Below are 22248 nucleotides of genomic sequence, written 5' to 3'. Positions count from 1 at the left end.
GTGTCACGTCTACCAACCTCGTCGAATTGAATTCTGCCGAAGTTTAGCCACTGAGTTGCGCCTTGCCCGCTGCCCGCCTCTTTTTTACTCAACAGACAGGAAACCTTGTAGAGATCACACTTTGCACTCTTTCCACGACAAATCACAAGACTATGAGCGACGTCCAGCAGACCTACAAGCGGAAGCGATCCCAATCCCCTCCACCCTGGCGGCGGGGTGATGACAGCAGACAGTATCGAGAACGAGACGCTCCAAGAGGAGGGCGAAACCATGGCCAGCCTCAGCGATGGTCCCACAAGGACCAGATGAGGATCAATCAGATGCAGGAAGATGAGCGCATGAGAGAGTGGGTTGCGCAAGAGGACGATTTCGTTCTCAAGCAGGCTAAGAAGAAGGCAGACATCCGAGTCAAGGAAGGGCGAGCGAAACCCATCGACTGGTTGGCAGTAACCCTCCGTGTGGTCGACCCTACCCGCAATCCGTTGGATGATGAGGTTGAGGAGAAAGATCTGGACTTTGTGGACCCGGACAGCGTCTTTGACGGACTCTCTGAAAGCCAACTTTCCGAGCTGCGCCGAGATATTGAGACATACATGAATCTGGAGAAAAACAGGAAGAATAGGGACTATTGGCAGACCATGCAAATCATCTGCAAGGACAGGCAGAAGAAGCTACGTGCGTCAGGTCCAGAAGGAAGAGCAATGAGCTCCGTGGCGTCCGACATAGACAAGCTTTTGGGTCCCAAGTCATACGAGCAGCTGGAGGTATTGGAGGGACAAATAAGAACCAAGCTGGACTCGGACGAACCTATAGATACCGACTACTGGCAGCAGCTCTTGGATAGCTTGCTTGTTTGGAAGGCAAAGGCAAAGCTCAAAAGAGTCTGTCAGGACGTTCTCGAGTCGCGCTTGAAGAATCTGAAGCAGGAGAACGAACAGAAAGCACGCTCGGTCCAGCAGCAACTTCAGAATGCTGGAGTCGAGCCCGCAGTCTCTCCCCAACATTCGAAGGAGGTTGATCCAGACCCGCTATTGGAGATTCCGACAAAGGACAAAGGCCTGGAAATCCAGGACGAGAGGACGTTTCTTCAAAATGTGGCAGCAAGCAGAAGGAAAATCGTGCATATGGGCTACGTTCCAGCTCCCAAAGCTGGTGCCAGCACGGCCTCAACGATCTCGACTTCACTACAGCCTCGACCAGCGGCGCAACCATCCAAAACCGTGGATCCCACCAGTCGATTCGACCGCTCGACAGAAGATGTATCCTCAACAACAAAAGCCCTCTTTGACCGCGAAGTCGCCAGAGGCGTCAACGAGAACGAGGAGATTTTTGCCGGCGAGGAAGAGACGTCGTCCGAATCCAAGCCGCTCTGGATGCAGGAGTACGGGGGCAAATATCGGCCGCGCAAACCGAAGTACTTCAACCGGGTCCAGATGGGGTACGAATGGAACAAGTACAACCAAACCCACTACGATCACGACAACCCTCCACCGAAAGTCGTCCAGGGTTACAAATTCCACATCTTCTATCCCGATCTGATCGATCCTACAAAAGCCCCCACGTATAAGATCATCCGAGAAGGAGGCCGAAGGAAGGGCCAAACCATGGCACCTGCGGGCGAAGAAGATACCTGTATCATCCGGTTTATGAGTGGGCCGCCTTATGAGGATATTGCGTTTAGAATTGTGGACCGAGACTGGGATTATAGCTCCAAGCACGACCGAGGGTTCAAGAGCACGTTCGAAAAGGGGGTATTGACGCTGCATTTCACCTTTAAGCGGGTGGTATATCGGAAGTGAGGAGACGTGGTGGTGCGTCAGCAGACAGAAAGAGGTTTACGCAGATTGCTAGCACATCGTTTGCTTTGAACCGAGCTGAAGGAGCTGACGGAGCTGACGAGGCTGAAGACTGTCGGTGTGCCTTATGTGAGGGCCTTGTACTGCTTGTCATGAAGAGTCACGTAGGTCGGATTCTATCGGACTAGCCCCCCCTCCCCATTGATGTGACGAGGATACGCAGCGAATTTTTAACGAAGTGATCAATCAAGCAAAGGGTTCACGATTGCCTGCCTGACCCATTGATGACCAACACACAATGCACGCCCTCCGAGATCTGTCAGATCTGTCATACTGAATGCTGTGTTTTCTACTGCCTATGAACTAGTCTCTAGTCTCTAGTCTCTCCGTCTATCCGTCCCTCCTATCCCTCCTCGGCCTATCTATATACTCGTACTTCTCACGGAAAAGGAGGGGAGAGAGGATGGGTGGCCCAACAGAGTAGTGTAAGTGGTGAGAGGTGCGAAATGAGAAATGAGAGAAGCGAGACGCCGGCCGGCATCCCACGGAATTCAGATATTGATGGGTGATTACCACCAGTACTTTGCGACTCTGACATGCACGAGGCGTGTCTGTCTCTGTATCCCGCATGCCCCCTCATTATTCACTCTCTACCTCCTCTACCTAAACTACCCGAGCGCGCCGAGATACAAGACTACCTGTTCACAGGACCCTTGGGACCCTTGGTACTGTAGCACGGTAGATACCTGGTGCGCCACCGCACTACCAACCAACCAACCATGCAGTGTCGATCCGTCGATCCCATGACGTCGAGTAATTGCAGTACCAAGTACCTACTACCAAGTACAAAGAATCAAGTATCCAGTGTCAAGGATTCTAACAGTTGAACGGGTGAGCGGGACGATAGTGTCTCGCGTGCTGCCTTACCACCGTGAAATAAATCTACAGAGGGAGACAGTAGGTGGGTGGATGGGTAACTGGACCTGCTCAAGAAAACGTACGCAATTGGGATAGAAAAACGTGTTTGGTCTTATTATGTCTAGGGTCTTTTTGCCAAACAATCCCCCAAAGAATGAATGCCACGCTCGACGTCAACTCTTCACCCTCAAAAACTCCCGCTGTGTAGTGTGTCTCAAATGCTAAGAGGGATATCCAATGCAGCAACGCTTCAACGAGAAACCAGTCGTACACAAAATAAGGGATTTTGAAGTACATGTCCGCCATTTTTGAGGCCAGACTCATCAGACCATATGCGCTCACCATTCCATTAGATATAGTCAATAGAAATAGTAGTACAGATGCATCTGAAGAGCAATATCATGGCTCTGGATCCGGAGCCTGCTCTTTTGTCGTCTCGCGGTCCGAGTCCGTGGGCTCGAGTTTCTTTTCGTCGTGATGCTTGTCGCCGGGCTCGATGCCACAGTCTTCCTCCCAGGTCACGGTTTCTTTGTGCATGTCTCGTCGAACCCATGGAATGGTGATGCCCACCCAGATGGCCACCCAGACGAAGGGGACACCCCAGCCTAAGGCCCACATCAGTTACGTCCTTGACCATGTTCTTGGGACAGAACTTACCAATACCATAACCCACGTCCTTGGGTACGGGGTGGATGCACACCACCACGATGCACCCAATCGACATCAAAAGTCCCGGAATGGACCAGAACAGAGACTGGACCAAGATCATCCTCCGGAACCGTGGACTTGCTCTATACCGCGCAGCCAAGGCTTCGCGGAAAGGCCTGCCGGCGTTGGCGTTAACCGCGACGACATCCTCGATCAGGTAGTATGCTCCAGGGTACACAGCGGCGCCCTTCTCGGTAGAGCTGATCCGGAAAGGCGCCTTGGTGTGCGTAAGGTTGAACATGGTAAGGATGAATACACAACCTGTGATGCAAAAGAGGAGCGCTGGGGCGGGCAACGAAAGAACCCGCAACCAAACAATGTGAGGCGCACTGCCGACAATGAGCAGCGCGGTCACGACGGTGATAGTCAGGACAGAAATCCAGTTGGTGATGTCGAAGGCCCATCGATTCGAGGTCCCCAGAGGTCGAAAGAAGTTCTCCTTCTTAAACAACCGCCAGGTCCTGACTGCGAACTCGACGTATGTAGGCCCACCCCAGATAGTGGCCACGACTGCGAAAACTATCGAGGTTGTGTTAGCCAGGGCTTCACAAAAGGTCCTGCAGAGAATCCGGGACTTACTTATCCAACCCTCAACGTGTCCCGCGAATTTCATGGTATAAAATAAGACAATGGGAATGATACAGGCGTCCACAATGATTGTAAATATCGTCAAGAACAGTTTCCATCGCCGCCACCCGTGTCTCCAGGTAAAAGGTAGTTGTGGCAGGAGCGTGGGATGTTGAGTATAGTAGTCTTGTAGTGTACTCGCTCGCCTTCGGAATTCTCGCTTGGTCGCAGCACGACTATCATAGTATGCGTCTCTTTCAGGCTCTGCTTTGCGCTCTTTTCTTGCTTGTTCTCGGCTCTTTCTTCGCTCCGTGGCAGACATAGTACTGAGCCCAGTATCAACGGCTCTCAGACCCGGTGTCGGAGTCTCTTCTCGCTCGAGTTCAGGCCTATCGGTTCCAAAGTGAACACCGCGTGCTTCTCGCAGAGGAGAGGTGGGAATCGCTCCATCATGTGATGCCTGTCGACTGGCGTCTACCTGAAAACTGGCACGACTGCCCCGAACAACTTCCGGCATGGCGGTGAATTATTCTTTGGACAGAATAGAGAGGTTCGGAGGGAGACAGAGAAGAGAAGGTGATTCACAAACAATGCCGGTGGGAAGGTAATGGTGTATGTTTGGCTCTTCCCCGGCGAGAAGAAGCAGAGGAGGCTTAGGAAGGTCGCGGAAAGAGATTGAATGCTTCCGTCATTCAGCGTAAGTGAGTGGAGAGGTGGTATGTAAGGGTACTGCCACCGACGGGCTTAGTACTCAAACCAAGAAACGCACTTGAGTGATTGAGACAATGTAGTGTATCTAATTGGCATTTCCCTGAACTGGATTTCGTTCTGGGCATCACGGCTTGTGACGGCACGAGATGGGCAGTTGGAGAGGACCGAGTACAGTAAGCAAAGTCAGCTCGCGTTGACTGACGTCGACTGGCCTGGCTGGCCCCTCTTGGCGGATGAAGTCCTTAGTAGATTGGTTGGGAGGTTGCAATCAGCTGGGTGGCCCGGAAGAAAGGCTCCCGGGCATCGTGGCCTCAAGCAACGGTTGCGGCCATAAGGCCAAACATAAAAAGTGCATTGCCTGACTCTTCGGGCTTAGTGCTTGACAGTACAATATACGGCAGACCATACAGCACTCATATGTACCTCGTATAACTGCCTGCAAATCTCTCCTCCGTTCTCATTCAGATTCCATTGCCTTGAAGCACAAATTGCCCCCTCTTCTCACGGAGTTATGACTCCTCAATAACTACCGCCAGACACTAGCAAATATATACATGTGGAGGCACCAGCAGTAGGCATCTGGGTGACTTTTGAACACACCCGTGGCTCTGGCACCCCTGGGTTGTGTCTTTTGAAAGTACTTTCTGTCAGACAGTGCCATCACCACCTTTTCTCTCATACGCAGATACCCCAGATAATTGTCAGGACACCGACCTTGTTTATGTCGTTGGTGCCGCGACTCAGTCAGCACAACTATTAGTGCCTAGACAGAACTGTCCTCCCACCACAGTATACCTTCATATTAAAAGCTGACAAGCCAGGAAAATCTTGAGCACCGAGCTCGTCCTGAGTGAGGGAGACTTAAGCCTTCTGCCTAATTTCTGTACGGCAAACCTTTGGCTCCAGTCCTCCTCCGGGTACGTGGTTTTATTCTGGAACTTCTAGAACAGAAAACACTTTCATACCCACGAGGAGGTGAAGCAGACATCCTTCATGCATCGACTACAGACATGATCAAGATTGGACATGAGAGCGATAAGCCTGAATATCCAGCGAGATGGGGTCTAACCTATCGATCAACTATCCCATCTCGCAGTTCCTTACCACGAAACCCATGGATCCTACTGTCTGGCAGCCTTGCCCCTAGACCAATCTTAGCCGTCAAATCTGCAATTACGTTGGCCGATCAGCCGACCCTAGATCTTGCAGCCCTTCGACGCACCGGCATGGCTTGTTAATCGCCAACCCCCCTGTGTCTTCCCAGGAGCAAAGGGCAAAGGGAAAATACACAAAGTCAAATTTTGCTGGTGCAGGACGAGAGGGTGGATCAATGCAGGTTGGCATTTGAGGCCCAACCAGATGCACTCTTCCGAACATGACAGCCCGTTGAGCCACAACCTAGTTGCACAAAGAGCTCCGCAAGCTATGCCAGATCTGATTGGGTAGGGGAATCTTCAGCATCCCGGATTCCCTTTAGACAGATGTGATACAGTACTTTACTGTACTAGCATGCAGCTGGTGCTGCCAGGCGTCTTCACTTACAGCAGAAAGGATATGAAGGTCAGTCCAGGAACCCTCTTGTTTGCGTTCCGGAGCCCGTTCCTTCCACCCCTTCCATCCCTGCCTGTTTGCATGGTTTCCACCCCCTCCCTTTCAAGCATGTACCGTCATATGCACCTTTGGATCGCTTGTCTGTTCTAAATAATACTATTCCAACCCTTTACTTTCTTTGTTTTGGCTTTGAAGCCTTAAAGCACCGCCCTTTCTTCCTGTTTGTCGCGATCTTGAAGTGAATACATTCAAGCTATCATTGTTCTATCCTCCACTCTTCCCTGCTCTGGAAAATATTCAGGTCGGCACGTCCCTCATGACCGATCGATAAGTCCCTGTGAAGAAGTTTCTGCTATTGGTCGATCAACTCAGATCTCTCAATCGATCAATGGGCAGAGTGGTCAAGATGGGAGCTCCAATCCCAACACATCATCACGAAGTATACGAAGTATACGGCAATGTTGGAGATTTTGAGCCTTCACACATGATGACCACCAGAACATTTGACGAGCGACATATACAACCATCCTCTTCAGAACCCTCTCATTTGCCAATGTACGCAAGCCAGCAGCAGGCGGAAGTCCACCCATTGCTCAAGCTGGAGGATCTGGACGAGACCGTCTACGAGAACCTGCATGTACACCATGAGGACGTCTTCCCTACAAGTACCCAACTACAGCTTTGCGATCTCGAACTTGAACCGACCTGGGCACCTCGTCAGCTATATCCGCAGTTTGTTGACAATACTGTCGTACATACCCACGACTTCAGCGCGCTCCCTCTGCTACCATACAACTCGGATTCAGTGTCACTCACGACATACCCATACTTCGAAGAGCAGAGTGCGTGGCCTTCATCACCGGAATACGGCCAGTGCCGATCATTCACCGCAACGGAGGAAGACGAAGAGGCAGGTGATGACAAGCCGTACGCCAGACTCATCTACGAAGCTCTGATGCAGGCGCCGGGTCATAGGATGATGCTCCGAGAGATCTACGAATGGTTTCGCCACAATACCACCAAACCTCGAGAGTCTGGATCAAATGGTTGGCAGAATAGCATTCGGCACAATCTCTCCATGAATAAGGTTAGCGAAACACATTCTGATGACCACGCGCACCGCCGACTAACTCTGACACAGGCATTTGAAAACGACAGGGACAGCGCCAGGGGGAACTCAAGGAAAGCAACTAGCGTCTGGATCCTGACCGCTGAAGCGATCGAGAACGGAGTGCAATCCACGACCAGGTATCGCAAGACTGGAGCTGGCAAAAAGCCACTGGGGAGTCGCACACCAGCCATTCAACGTCAAAGAGCGGGAGCGAAAGGGGGGCGAGCAGCGCGACATGCAGCCAAAAGGAAGTATCAAGAGCCAGGTGCTCTGACTGACTCGACGGCAACCCCAAGCCCATCGACCGCCTCATATTCCGATTGCACGGACTACCAAAGCTTTGACTTCCACGATCCTCGATCCACCGTGAGAAGTTGGCCAATGACCCCTGTGGAGCCGAATCTGGCAGCCGAAGAAGCGAATTTGCTCCGATGTCTGTCCCCACTAGACACCTTGGGTTTCAGGGCACAGCACATTGGCAACGGAGAAGAGAACATGCACCTGCAGAATGCTCTCTTGCAATCGATGCGGGATCAACAGCTGGAAGAACTGGTCAGATTCCATGCGGACTGAGTCTGCAGCTGAAAGCCCTCTTTTTTCCCGGGGTTGTACTCATATCATTGGTTACCACTAAATGACTTGCACGAACAAACTTCAGCAGAGCCTGTGATGGATTGTCCGGTCCCAAGGGGGGGTGGCATCAAGGCAAGGGCAGTGTGGGCCGTACAGCTGTACTCGTTACGGTTTACGGGGTTGGTCAAGACAGGGCGGTGATGCCGTCAAGGAATGACGGTCGACCTGACTATACTCACATCCCACGCCACGAGAATTTTTGTGGAGCTCTGCATAGGAGAATTGTTGCCACCTGGACGGACACACCTACGAGACCTGAGTTTTACGATTTGTACTATACCCCCCTTTCTAGCAAGAAGACAAATAATGCATTGGATGACAGATAACGAGCTGCAAGAATCAAGGAGAGACGAGCGCCGGGGGGTTGGGAGGGTTGAGGGTGAGGGTCTCTTGGCGAGGCGAGCGGGCGCCACCTGCGGGTCTGGATTTTCCCAACTTGCATTGTCATTTCAGCTCAGAATTCAGAATCCCAGATTCTCCAGCGTCTCCTCTTGCTTGTTCGAGCGTCGGATCGGCGTCACGGAAACCTTTTTTCGTCCTATGAAATGTCCTTGGTGCCCTGGTCCATGTGTTTGAGCTGCTCAGTCTCGCTACCACATGCCCACATGGCGTCAGGATTCTCCTCTCCCCGTGCCCTCGACCCGAGCCCACGCTTCCTTCCCCGGTATGGGCTGTGCCGTGCGCAGGCTAAAGTTCGTATTGGCCCCCCCCTCAGAAGTCTTGATCCCTCCGGTTCACTTCAGCAACACAACTCCCGTCGACGAATATAGGCGGTCGGCGGGAAAAACATAGCACACATAGACAGCGCGGCGGAGGATTTAGGTGTAATTGATATTACGACTGCAAGGAGGAGGGGGACGCCCGTTGAGGGTGCCCATTGACAACCCGGGGATGACAACCCAAGACGTGTCAAACAAATGCCAGGCCAAAGATCCAATAACTCTTGACACTAATGCAGCAGACTGTGATGAGCGGACAAATACCCCCGGTCTTTCCCCTCCCCCTTGATCGATCTTTCAACTTCCTGGCTGTTGATTTTCCGGTGGCGTCACGATACGGGCCAGCCTAGAGCAACACGAGTTAGTGCATCTGCCGGAACAAAGGACAGACACCAAGCCAAAGCCACCTCCTCGTTATCAACTCCGCGTGCGAACCTGCAAGACTTCTCCTCCTCGCTTCCCGCATTGGCTCAATCCTACTCCGTTCAGCCCATCCCCGGCACTACTTGAACACAAGTCTTCGAAGCTCGTCATCTAAAGCAACGGATCCGATCGGGGCTGCCAAAAGATCGTGCTGTCAAGATGCCACTTGTTGCCACCTTGTCTTGGTTGGTTTCGACTCGATGTCCTAATCGCCCTGAGAAGATTACTCCCGATCTCAGCTCCACAAAGCGGAATAATAGTGTTGGCTCCCTTGCATCGGTCCTTGCCTCAAGTGACTACCAAGACAAGTCCCATGCGGCAGAACGTGCCTCGAAATCTCGGTTTTGAGTTTGTGGAGGCGGAATATCCAATCCACTTGGCTAGGATAGGCTGGTGGATGGTGTGATCGAGCTGGGGTATCTGCGATTATCTGCGGCAGCATGCGATCGATCTCGTCACGAAATTCCCTTTGCCATCCCGCTCCCGCCTGGGCTGGAAATATAGCCCGACGTAACAAATTTCTCAATGCGGGTAAGCCTCGCTGAAAGAACTGGGCTGTTGGTTTTGGACATTGAGAGTTTCGACGCTTCTTCCTGTGCCAACCCGGGGGGGCTGAGAGACATGTCTTCGAGCCATTAGGAGTTCCAGCCCCATCTATTGCCGGGTAAGAGCCGATGTCGACGCACTTCTGCGAGGCGAACAAGGGCCAATCCCTGAACAAAAAAACTTTGCCTCTACCAAAGAAGAGCATTGGACGGACAAAAGTAGAAGACAACCCCTGGCTAGGATTGCCATCCTAATTCAGGTGCTCGCTCGATTCTCAACAAGGTCCAACATCTGCCACGGCTGAAGCTTCCGGGTTGTTGAAAAACTATGAGTCTCTTCAGAGACACAGTCTCGCAGAACGGTCCACGCCATCTCCAACCCACGCTGGTGACAAATCTTGGATGGGCAAGTCCTCATGGGCCAGACATCGTTCTGTGGTCGAACCTTGAATCTTTTTGTCCACTTTTGGCGGTGACCGTACCATGCAATACCCACCAGATTCACTCCCTGGTTAGTATCGATTGAATCTGATAGATTCAACGAGGCAAAACAGCTTCTTTTTCCCGTCAACCCGTCATGCACGGTTCCGAGTATCCCTGCCCCAGTCAATTGTTCAGAACGTGCTTGACATATGCTGAGCAACGTATGACAATACAACCTGGGATTGACCAGATCAAGACAACCACAGAAGCATCCAGGGCAAGCCTTGGAGAGTTTCGCCTTGCACTGTACCACAACATCAAACGACAACCTCGCACTGTCGGTGCACACCAGGTTCCCCAGCCAGGTTTTCCGACTAATTGACATTTGATGAGATCACTCTATTACTCGCAATGGTTGAGCCACTAGGTCTACGCCATTCCCCTCCAATCCATTGGCCGAGCACATCTGTCAGGGTATCGAAGATGGTTCCTTCCTCGAGGTTACTAGTGCCCGTTATACCTCATGATAAATGGTGTGACCAGCTCTGTCACCAGCAGAAGCCGGTCTCACAGGTATCCCACCGCCCAATTAAGCTGACTAGGGAATGTCACAACACTTCTGGCGCCCCACGGACATCCTCGACACCATGATGGCAGCCACTGGTTTTGGAAAGATAACGCTCGCGCTTTTCATCGACATGGATGGCGACATGGATCACAAGGTGGGATGAAGCCCTGCCACCTCTTCCCTCTCTCTCACCTCGAGAGGTCGAGTCTCGAATCTCGATATCATCCCCATCACTATTGAGACCCGGAAACCCAAAGGAATATTTTGAAGTTCGCGTTTCGGTCGCGACCGCCAGAGAGTTGTGACTGAAAATCTTCTGTGGTACAGATGTGTCTGTATCACCATAGCCCTCGGCCCGCCAACCCCAGCTTTATTTTCCCTAAGTATTTCTCTATTCTAGACGCAGAGGGGATGCGCAGTCCTCTGAATGTGACCTTCACATTCCCGTGCCTGGCCTCGGATGCTGCCTCCGAGCCGACACAGGATCTTTTCAATATTCTCATGTCTCGTGCCTCTCTGCAAGCGATGTGCCTGCCAGGGTGGTAACTACATGACAATGAGGTAGGACAAATGTGGCTCCCATTGCCAGACCAACTTGTTGGTGGATCCTCGAGTGGCTCGTCTGCATGGCAGCCGGCAGATATGACAGATTTGACAGCGGCATTGTGTTACCTTCCCACTCAAGAGCGCGATCTGATGGCGGTCCCTTCTTTGAGTCCCTGGAGGGTTGTTGAGTCTCGGCAATCAAGCATTTCTCACAGGAGGAATTCCGGATTGTCTTATAACTGTCGTTCAACCATTATCTACCTGTTGGACAAGTGCTTTGCAAAGAACTGAAGATGTGAAAGTGCAGGAGAAATCGGCCGCGGAAATTTTGCCTTGATTCCGTTCTCGTAAAAGCGCTGTGAGCCGTTGCGCGGTGTTACTACGAACCTCAACCAACAAGAATATCTTTGCATGCGAAGATTGATGCGCATGGAACAGATGGTCTCTCACCCATCGCGCCGCTTGGGGCCAGATCGTGGCTGCTATCACTATTCCGCATCTGAAGTGGACGAGGCTGCAGGCACAATTGGGCTGTTCCAGGGTGAGTATGCGACGGACGACTGAATTCTACTATACTGACACTTTGCGAGAAGGTGGAATTGTGACCGTATGCAGAACATGTTCATGTCACGTACTGCCGGAAGTGTTACACCGGCTCTTACGATAGTCCACTCAGGACAATTCCAGCCCTGTTTCTCTTTCCAGAGTGATGCTGTCATCCAGATGTTCTGCGGAAACGATAATACCTTGTCACAATGGCCCTGTCCTGGAGAGCCAGGTGGACGGCGCCCAAATATTGCGATGCCGATCTCACCGACCTCTATGTCTTACGAGGACGAGCAACCACAGACTAAACTTCGGCGACTTCACTACTAGGGTGTTGTCGTGATACCCGAACAAGGCGGGCGCAAGGAAGCAGGAGGATGGAGGAGAGGAATGGTCCACACATGCCATAGAACTCTGCAATGACATGAGAACTGTCTGGGCTCTTCAAGAGAACAAATCACGCCACCTATTCTACTGGTACTCCGATCGAGATATTTCCTAGAGTTGAAACCACCTCGTAGTGACATTTGACCACTCGAATCGTGAAACTTGTTGTCTTTCAAGATGCTTCTCTTCCACCTGCCCGAAGCCTAGGTGACACAAGTGCAGCACCATCATCGTGCACACATTGGAATATTTTCCATTGCCATTGCCATTTTTTTGCTCTCTGACCATCGCCGTTGACCGCATGTAAGTTTCGGTCACAAGCAAGACGCCCCATGTCTCATCAAAAGAATTTGGTGACAGTCATCTTCCCACCTCCCAGCTACACCCTTGGGAAATCCTGCTCTATTTCTTCCCCGTCTTCTTCTCCTGCGTCTCCTTCAGCACCTTCTTGACAATCTTCTGCTCCTCGATCAGGAACGCGCGGACAATCCGGTCCCGTACGCAGTTGCCGCATCTTGAGCCTCCATATGCACGCTGTACGGTCTTTTGTGGTCTGCTGGTGGTGGCGTACTCCTTGGGTCGCAGGGCGGGAATCTATAGAACCAACACGTGGCTTTTTGTTAGAAAAGAGGTCTTCAAATCCTTCTGTGCGTAGATTGAAAGATTGGTTTGTGGGGGTGGGTGTAGATGTGCTGGTCTCTCTCCTCCTTTCAACGGCTCATCACTTACACCTGGTAGTTTGACGCCGCAGTCACCGCATTTCGGGGCTGTGCCGCGCTTCTTGATGTGAAGAAGACGAAGTTTTCCGCCGGGGGTCTTGATGACTCGGACGTTGTTGGACGAGGTGTTGTATCTGTTAGGTTTTGCGGGTGGTTGTCAGCTATTGAACATCGTGCCCATTTCATTTCCTCCATGGTTTTGCGACGGTCTTGGTCTTCCGCAGAGTTGACAGGAATATACGTACGGGTTCCGGCGACGGTACTGAAGTCTGACGCCTGCCATTGCGACGGTGTTTGATAGGCAATGGGATGTGTTGAAGGCGAGGAAATCGTTGCGTGTCGTGAATCTGCGGTTGACTTGACGAGAACCGCTTCTGCGAAAATCCGTGTGCGAAGTTTCTCTGCCGATGATCCTCCGGCTTGGCGCCAAGTCCTAATTCTGGTTCTGGCTCTTCCCCAGTCACGTGTGCGGGCGAAACTGTCCTTGACAAGTCAAGTTTTCTTTGCGATTTGGTAGCGAACGCACGCTTCGCAGGTCAACAGTTGTCGCACTCAGTTCATCCACTAAAGCCTCCAGCTGGTGGATGATATATCTGAGTATCTACGAGCAGATAAGTTCGCCCCCGAGGGAGAGGGCAGAACACGTGTCGTAAATGGTAAGCGACTTTCAAACATCTCTCTGAGACCGAACCACGAGTTCATCTTCTCTATCGCGACAGTCACCATCATCCGCCCAACGATAGCATGGCTTCAATACCGCCCCCTCCTCCGCCAGGATGGGGTGCTGGATTGCCGCCTCCGCCTCCCCCTGGGATGGCTCCTCCACCTCCGGGCTATCGTCCTCCCGTCGACCCTCGTGTAGCAAAGTTTGCACAGAAAAAGAAGGAATGGCTCCGCACGCAGCGCAATCGGTATGGTGAAAAGAGGAAGGGCGGCTTTGTGGAAACCCAAAAGGCCGATATGCCGCCGGAACATCTGAGGAAGATCGTCAAGGACATTGGAGACGTCAGTCAAAAGAAGTTCAGCAGCGACAAAAGAAGTTATCTGGGCGCGTTGAAGTACATGCCACACGCAGTATTTAAGCTCTTGGAAAACATGCCCATGCCTTGGGAGAGCGCGAGGGAAGTCAAAGTGTTGTATCATGTCAACGGGTGTCTGACACTCGTGAATGAAATTCCCCGGGTCATCGAGCCTGTTTTTCACGCGCAGTGGGCAACCATGTGGGTTTCGATGAGACGAGAGAAGAGCGACAGGAGACACTTCAAGCGCATGCGTTTTCCTCCTTTCGACGACGAAGAACCACCGCTGTCTTGGTCGGAAAACATCGAGGACGTCGAACCTCTCGAACCTATTCAGATGGAACTGGATGAGAATGAGGATGGCCCTGTATACGAATGGTTCTATGACCACCGGCCTCTTCTGGACACGCCACACGTCAATGGTCCGAGTTACAAGACGTGGAACTTGACATTGCCACAAATGGCCACCCTTTATCGACTGTCTCACCAGCTCTTGAGCGACGTGGTGGACAAGAATTACTTCCACATGTTCGATCGCGAAAGCTTCTTCACCGCGAAAGCTCTCAACGTGGCCATTCCCGGTGGGCCACGATTCGAGCCGTTGTACAAGGATATTGATCCCAACGACGAGGATTTTGGCGAATTCAACGCAATTGATCGGATCATCTTCCGTGCACCGATCCGGACGGAATACAGGGTCGCATTCCCTTATCTCTACAACTCGCTGCCACGAAGTGTGAAACTCTCATGGTACTCTCACCCTCAGGTTGTCTACGTCAGATCAGAGGATCCCAACTTGCCCGCGTTCTATTTTGATCCAGTCATCAACCCTATCTCTTCACGGTCAGTGGCGCCAAAGAATATTACTGTCAGCCATGAGGATGAAATCTTTGGGGAAGGCAATAACGAAGACGATGAATTCGAGCTTCCAGGCAACGTTGAGCCATTCCTCGCGGACGAGGAGCTGTACACCAGCGAGACAGCTTCTGCTATCGCGTTGTGGTGGGCACCTTTCCCATTTGATCGGAGATCCGGGAGAATGGTTCGTGCCCAGGACGTCCCTCTGGTCAAGCAGTGGTATCTCGAACACTGCCCGCCTGGCCAGCCAGTCAAAGTCCGAGTGTCATATCAGAAGTTATTAAAGACCTACGTTCTGAATGAGCTGCATAGAAAGAAGCCCAAGGCGCAGAACAAACAAGACCTTCTCAAGACGCTGAAGTCCACCAAGTTCTTCCAGCAAACGACCATCGACTGGGTAGAGGCGGGTTTACAGGTCTGTCGACAAGGATTCAATATGCTAAATCTTCTGATCCACCGGAAGAATTTGACGTATCTCCATTTGGACTACAACTTCAACCTTAAACCCGTCAAAACTCTGACGACAAAGGAGCGTAAGAAATCAAGATTCGGCAACGCGTTCCACTTGATGCGAGAGATTCTCAGGCTCACCAAGCTCATCGTCGACGCGCAGGTCCAATACAGACTTGGCAACATCGATGCATTTCAACTAGCTGACGGAATTCTCTATGCCTTCAACCACGTCGGACAATTGACTGGAATGTATCGGTACAAATACAAGCTCATGCATCAGATCAGATCGTGCAAAGACCTGAAACACTTGATCTATTATCGCTTCAACTCTGGTCCAGTCGGAAAAGGTCCAGGTTGCGGCTTTTGGGCCCCTGCCTGGAGAGTTTGGCTCTTCTTTATGCGTGGCATTATTCCTCTGCTTGAACGATGGCTCGGGAACTTGTTGTCAAGACAATTCGAAGGCCGACACAGCAAGGGCGTGGCAAAGACAGTCACAAAACAACGCGTGGAGTCTCACTTTGACCTTGAACTTCGAGCTTCGGTCATGGCAGACTTGATGGATATGATGCCCGAAGGTATTAGACAGAACAAGGTCAATACCGTGCTCCAGCATCTTTCCGAAGCGTGGCGATGCTGGAAGAGCAATATTCCCTGGAAAGTCCCAGGGTTACCTGCTCCGATTGAGAACATAATCCTGCGATATGTCAAGAGCAAGGCTGACTGGTGGATTTCTGTGGCTCATTATAACCGAGAGCGTATCAGAAGAGGTGCAACCGTCGACAAGACAGTAGCCAAGAAGAACCTTGGTCGCCTCACCCGATTATGGCTGAAAGCTGAACAAGAAAGGCAGCATAACTACATGAAAGACGGTCCTTATGTTTCCTCGGAGGAAGCCGTCGCCATTTATACGACCACCGTCCATTGGCTTGAATCACGAAAATTCTCGCCCATTCCCTTCCCCAGTGTGTCTTACAAGCATGACACGAAGATTCTCATTCTGGCCTTGGAAAGACTTAGGGAAGCCTACTCTGTTAAGGGCAGACTGAACCAGAGTCAGAGAGAAGAGCTGGCCTTGATCGAACAGGCTTACGATTCGCCAGGAACTACCCTTGCTCGAATCAAGCGTTTCTTGTTGACTCAACGAGCATTCAAAGAAGTCGGCATCGACATGAATGACAATTACAGCTCAATCAACCCGGTATACGACGTTGAGCCCATCGAGAAAATTACCGATGCATATCTTGACCAGTATCTCTGGTACCAGGCTGACACCCGGCATCTCTTCCCATCGTGGGTCAAGCCTTCAGATTCAGAGGTCCCACCCCTTTTGGTCTACAAATGGGCTCAGGGGATCAACAACCTGACAAATGTCTGGGAGACTGCAGATGGAGAATGTAACGTCATGATCGAAACGCAGCTTTCCAAGGTCTACGAGAAGATTGATTTGACTTTGCTCAACCGTCTGCTTCGACTCATTATGGATCACAATCTGGCGGACTACATCACGTCGAAAAATAATGTGCAGCTGAATTACAAAGATATGAACCACACGAATAGCTACGGCATGATTAGAGGCCTTCAGTTCTCAGGCTTCGTCTTCCAGTACTACGGACTGGTTATCGATCTTCTCCTCCTGGGCCTTCAACGAGCGAGCGAGCTCGCTGGACCGCCTCAGAGCCCTAACGACTTCTTGCAATTCCGGGACAGAGAGACGGAGACCAGACATCCCATTCGGTTGTACACACGATATATCGACAAAATCTGGGTCTTTTTCAGATTCACTGCAGAGGAGTCGAAGGATTTGATCCAGCGCTTCTTAACTGAGCAGCCCGATCCGAACTTTGAGAACGTGATTGGGTATAAGAACAAGAAATGCTGGCCTCGAGATTCTAGAATGCGGTTGATGAGACACGATGTCAATCTCGGCCGGGCCGTATTCTGGGATTTGAAGAACAGACTGCCTCGTTCAATCACCACGATTGAATGGGATGACACGTTCGCGAGCGTCTATTCCCGGGACAATCCCAATTTATTATACTCAATGTGCGGCTTCGAAGTCAGAATCTTGCCAAAGATCCGCAACCAGAACGATGAATTCCCGATCAAAGACAGCGTTTGGGCTCTCGCCAACAACGAAACCAAAGAGAGGACTGCGTACGCTTTCCTCCAGGTCACCGAAGAAGATATCCAGAAGTTCAACAACCGCATTAGGCAGATCTTGATGTCTTCGGGCTCAACGACATTTACCAAGATCGCAAACAAGTGGAACACGACCCTGATTGCCCTGTTCACCTACTACCGAGAGGCTGCCGTGTCTACTGTCAACTTGCTGGACACCATTGTCAAATGCGAGACCAAGATCCAAACTCGTGTAAAGATCGGCCTGAACTCTAAAATGCCTTCTCGTTTCCCCCCGGCTGTTTTCTATACGCCCAAGGAGCTCGGCGGTTTGGGCATGATCTCAGGTTCTCACATTTTGATCCCGACTAGCGATAAACGATGGTCCAAGCAAACAGATACTGGTGTCACTCATTATCGAGCCGGCATGACCCATGACGAGGAAACTCTTATTCCCAACATCTTCCGATATATCATTCCGTGGGAGGCTGAGTTCATCGATTCCCAGCGCGTGTGGACCGAATATTCTCAGAAGCGGTTGGAAGCCAACCAGCAGAATCGAAGACTTACTCTCGAAGATCTCGAGGACAGCTGGGACAGAGGTCTACCGCGTATCAATACCCTGTTCCAGAAAGACCGGAGCACTCTAAGCTTCGACAAAGGCTTCAGAGCCCGGACAGAGTTCAAGCAATACCAGTTGATGAAGAGCAACCCTTTCTGGTGGACGAGTCAGAGACACGATGGGAAACTGTGGAATCTGAACGCCTATAGGACCGATGTCATCCAAGCATTGGGCGGTGTCGAGACTATTTTGGAACATACTCTGTTCAAGGCAACAGCATTCCCATCTTGGGAAGGTCTTTTCTGGGAGAGAGCATGTCTCGCCAATGGTACCATGCTGCTGCGGTATGACGGCTCCCAGGTCGCTGTCGAAGATGTCGTGGAAGGAGATCTGCTTATGGGACCTGATGGTGGTCCTCGTCGCGCGTTCAACATTGTAAATGGAAAGGATCGTCTGTATCGTATCAAGATCGAATCCGATGTGGAAGACCTCGTCGTCACATCGAACCACATCCTGGTCTTCTATCACCAGAAGAGCAGTGAGAACCAGCACGACGGCTCCCACCTCCCTCACCATCAGCAGGGGGCGGAAGGCGATATCGAGGACTCGCGCCAGTCCAGCTCTGACAGAAAACGGTCTGAGAGTTTCATCAAGCCCACTCAACGCTATGAAACTGTTGAGATTACGGCGGCAGAATTTGCGGGGCTGAAGCCAACCCAGAGGGCCCAATACCGGCTTTTCCGATCACCTGGATTCGCGGCGCCAAAGCACACCGTGGAAGTCGACCCAGAAGTCCACAGCTTTGTCGTTGAGGATATTTCCCTTGAGTCCGAACCCACCAAATGGTCTGGTTTCCGCGTTGACAAGGATCAACTCTACCTTCGCCATGATTACCTCGTGCTCCACAACAGCGGCTTTGAGGAGTCTATGAAATTCAAGAAACTCACAAACGCCCAACGTTCTGGTTTGAACCAAATTCCCAACCGTCGCTTCACCCTGTGGTGGTCGCCAACTATCAACAGAGCAAATGTCTACGTTGGTTTCCAGGTGCAGCTTGATTTGACCGGCATTTTCCTTCACGGCAAGATCCCTACGCTGAAGATTAGTTTGATGTAAGTCTTTCCCACTCCGTCCCTCCTAGCACATACTAACGAATACTTCCAGTCAGATCTTCCGTGCCCATTTGTGGCAGAAAATCCACGAATCCGTTGTCATGGACTTGTGTCAAGTTTTCGACCAGGAGCTGGAGCAATTAGGCATTGAGACCGTGCAGAAGGAGACGATCCACCCTCGAAAATCGTACAAAATGAACAGCTCCTGTGCGGATATCCTACTGTTGGCCAGTCACAAGTGGAATGTGACTCGACCTTCTCTCCTCTTCGACACGAAAGATCAGATTGAAGCCACGACAACCAACAAATTCTGGGTCGACGTCCAATTGCGGTATGGTGACTACGACTCTCACGACATTGAACGCTACGTCCGGGCTAAATATCTCGACTATACCACTGACAGCATGAGTATCTACCCTTCGGCGACAGGTCTGATGGTCGGTATTGACCTCGCATACAATCTGTACTCTGCATATGGACAATATTTCCCTGGTTTGAAGGCGTTGGTGCAGCAGGCAATGGCAAAGATCATGAAAGCAAATCCAGCCCTTTACGTGCTCCGCGAACGCATCAGGAAAGGTCTACAGCTGTACGCGTCTGAAAGCACTCAAGAGTTCTTGAACTCGCAGAACTACTCGGAACTGTTCAGCAACCAAACTCAACTGTTCATTGATGACACAAATGTGTACCGGGTGACGATTCACAAGACATTCGAGGGCAATCTGACGACGAAACCTATCAACGGCGCCGTTTTCGTGTTCAATCCGAAGACTGGACAGCTCTTCTTGAAGATCATCCACACCAGTGTGTGGGCTGGTCAAAAGCGTCTTGGGCAATTGGCTAAATGGAAAACTGCGGAAGAAGTCGCGGCGTTGATCAGGTCTCTGCCCGTCGAAGAACAGCCCAAACAGCTCATTGTCACTCGCAAAGGTCTCCTCGATCCGCTTGAAGTTCACTTGTTGGACTTCCCGAACGTTTCGATTCGAGCTTCGGAGCTCCAGCTGCCATTCCAGGCTGCGATGAAGGTGGAAAAGTTGGCCGATATGATTCTGCAAGCCAAGGAGCCGCAGATGGTTCTGTTCAATTTGTACGATGACTGGTTGAAGTCGATATCGTCGTACACGGCCTTTTCGAGATTGATCCTTATTCTCCGCGCTCTGCATGTGAACACGGACAAGACGAAGCTGCTTCTCCGACCTGACAAGACGGTCATCACTCAAGCACATCACATCTGGCCTACTCTGTCGGACGAAGACTGGATCAAAGTCGAGGTTCAGCTTCGAGATCTTATCTTGAACGATTACGGCAAGAAGAACAATGTCAACGTCCAGTCCCTCACCAGCAGTGAAGTGCGAGACATTATCCTGGGTATGGAGATCTCGGCGCCGTCGATGCAACGCCAGCAGGCGGCGGAGATTGAAAAGCAGCAACAAGACCAACAACAACTGACTGCGGTGACCACCAAGACTCAGAATGTTCGCGGAGAGGAGATTATTGTAACGACGACTTCGCAATACGAGCAACAGTCGTTCGCCTCCAAGACGGAATGGCGGACACGGGCGATTGCGACGTCGAACCTGAGGACGCGTGCGAACAACATCTACATCTCCAGCGACGACATTCACGAATCGGAGGACTCGTACACGTATGTACTCCCCAAGAATATACTCAAGAAATTCATCGCGATTGCGGATCTGCGTGTCCAGGTGGCGGGATATCTCTACGGCTCGTCACCGCCAGACAATGATCAGGTCAAGGAGATCCGCACTATCGTGATGGTGCCGCAGGTTGGATCTACACGAGAGGTGCAGTTACCGCATCAACTACCACAACATGAGTATCTCAAGACCATGGAGCCACTCGGAATCATCCACACCGTGAGTGGTAATGAGACATCGTACATGACCGCGGCGGATGTGACGATGCATTCTCGCCTGATGGCGCAACATCCCAGCTGGGACAAGAAGACCATCACGTTGACAGTCTCGTTCACGCCGGGATCGGTGTCGCTCAGCTCCTGGACACTTACTCCACAAGGATACGCGTGGGGGGCCGCGAACAAGGACACGCAGTCGGACAGTCCTGCGGGCTTTTCGACCTCGTTTGGAGTCAAGACGCAACTCCTCCTGTCTGACAAGATCCGGGGCTATTTCCTCGTCCCCGAGACGGACGTGTGGAACTACAGTTTCATGGGGGCGCAGTTTTCGACGGTGGAGAAGAGGCCCGTGTACGTCAAGATTGACACGCCGCGACGGTTCTACGACGACTTGCACCGGCCCGTGCATTTCAGCAGCTTTAATGAGTTGGAGGACATATGGGCTGACCGGGAGGATGCATTTGCATGATTATATTTTCGGGGAGGGGGGATTGAGTGCGCGATAGCGACGACCAAGGCAAGGCAACAAAAGCTTGAGGAGGAGAAGGTAGTTTGTTTAGTGGCTGGTATTCCCCTGTAAGATATGAAGATGACAATGACTCTGTCTCCTGAATGTGATGGAGTATTAGTTTTTATCCATGTATGTATGCATGCATGTATGCGCTACGGCACGAAGGACATGCTTATGCGACGGCCAGTGACCTACCTCCATGGTTAAGGAGGGCATTGTATTGTAGTTGACTGCATTGAACTCGATTTGGATATTGATCTTTGATGTCGGTATCGATATTGGTATTGAGCGGTTCATTCTCAACCTTATACTTTGTCCTCACCCCCCGCCCTCGCTCTCGATCAGTCCTTCACTCAGCCTATAGTATACACCAGTTACTAAGTAGGACTTACTCAGACGAGGGACGGATGACGGATGACGGACGATTGGGTTTAACGACTAGCTTAACTGACTCAGAGACGTATGGAACGGTAGGTACGTAGGTACAGGGTACATAAGGTAAGAAGTACATGGTCAACCCGTATCCGGGTACATCCTTTTTGGTGTGTATATGTAGCTCCTACCTATATTTGTATGTAGATAGTGAGAGGTACAATAATAGGTCTATACCGTGTGGATGGACTTCTAGCATGAATAGTCCTCTTCCCCGTGTTCCTTGCGTAATTTACATTGTGATCATATGCGTCCTAACGGTTTTGACCGTAGAAGACGTCTCTCCATTGGACTCGTTGCTAGGTATTTTCCTGATACGAAGAGAGATAACCCGGTATCAGCATCTTAACAAGTCCTTTTCCTCGCAGTCGTCAGCCGCGCCGTCGACAACTTGCCCTGCTCTCGAATGGGATCCAGAAAGGCACATCCGCCGTCC

At 51.3% G+C, this 22248-nt stretch overlaps 5 protein-coding genes across 5 annotated transcripts; 3 read left to right on the top strand and 2 right to left on the bottom strand.

Annotated features, from left to right (window-relative positions):
• Positions 1 to 152: 152 nt before the first annotated feature.
• On the top strand, positions 153 to 1799 carry Z517_04422 (uncharacterized protein; the record flags this gene model as incomplete). The annotated part of the gene is made up of 1 exon (XM_013429751.1): positions 153 to 1799. One exon carries the CDS (start codon positions 153 to 155, stop codon positions 1797 to 1799), a length of 1647 nt encoding a protein of 548 aa, XP_013285205.1.
• Positions 1800 to 3113: 1314 nt separating this feature from the next.
• Z517_04421 (uncharacterized protein) lies at positions 3114 to 4506 on the bottom strand (the record flags this gene model as incomplete). The annotated part of the gene is made up of 3 exons (XM_013429750.1): positions 3114 to 3319; positions 3372 to 3941; positions 4002 to 4506. 3 exons carry the CDS (start codon positions 4504 to 4506, stop codon positions 3114 to 3116), a joined length of 1281 nt encoding a protein of 426 aa, XP_013285204.1.
• A 2151-nt stretch (positions 4507 to 6657) lies between these two features.
• On the top strand, positions 6658 to 7935 carry Z517_04420 (uncharacterized protein; the record flags this gene model as incomplete). Its single annotated transcript, XM_013429749.1, has 2 exons — positions 6658 to 7338; positions 7393 to 7935. 2 exons carry the CDS (start codon positions 6658 to 6660, stop codon positions 7933 to 7935), a joined length of 1224 nt encoding a protein of 407 aa, XP_013285203.1.
• Positions 7936 to 12554: 4619 nt separating this feature from the next.
• Positions 12555 to 13154, bottom strand: Z517_04419 (uncharacterized protein; the record flags this gene model as incomplete). The annotated part of the gene is made up of 3 exons (XM_013429748.1): positions 12555 to 12746; positions 12882 to 13005; positions 13117 to 13154. The coding sequence occupies 3 exons, from the start codon at positions 13152 to 13154 to the stop codon at positions 12555 to 12557; spliced, it is 354 nt and encodes a 117-aa protein (XP_013285202.1).
• Positions 13155 to 13615: 461 nt separating this feature from the next.
• On the top strand, positions 13616 to 21338 carry Z517_04418 (pre-mRNA-processing-splicing factor 8; the record flags this gene model as incomplete). Its single annotated transcript, XM_013429747.1, has 2 exons — positions 13616 to 18993; positions 19046 to 21338. 2 exons carry the CDS (start codon positions 13616 to 13618, stop codon positions 21336 to 21338), a joined length of 7671 nt encoding a protein of 2556 aa, XP_013285201.1.
• Positions 21339 to 22248: the final 910 nt, after the last annotated feature.

The sequence above is a fragment of the Fonsecaea pedrosoi genome (genome assembly GCF_000835455.1).
Source record: "Fonsecaea pedrosoi CBS 271.37 unplaced genomic scaffold supercont1.3, whole genome shotgun sequence".
In the NCBI taxonomy this organism is placed as follows: domain Eukaryota; kingdom Fungi; phylum Ascomycota; class Eurotiomycetes; order Chaetothyriales; family Herpotrichiellaceae; genus Fonsecaea; species Fonsecaea pedrosoi.
Note: the sequence above shows the minus strand (reverse complement) of the source record. Positions and strands in the feature narration are given on the sequence as shown.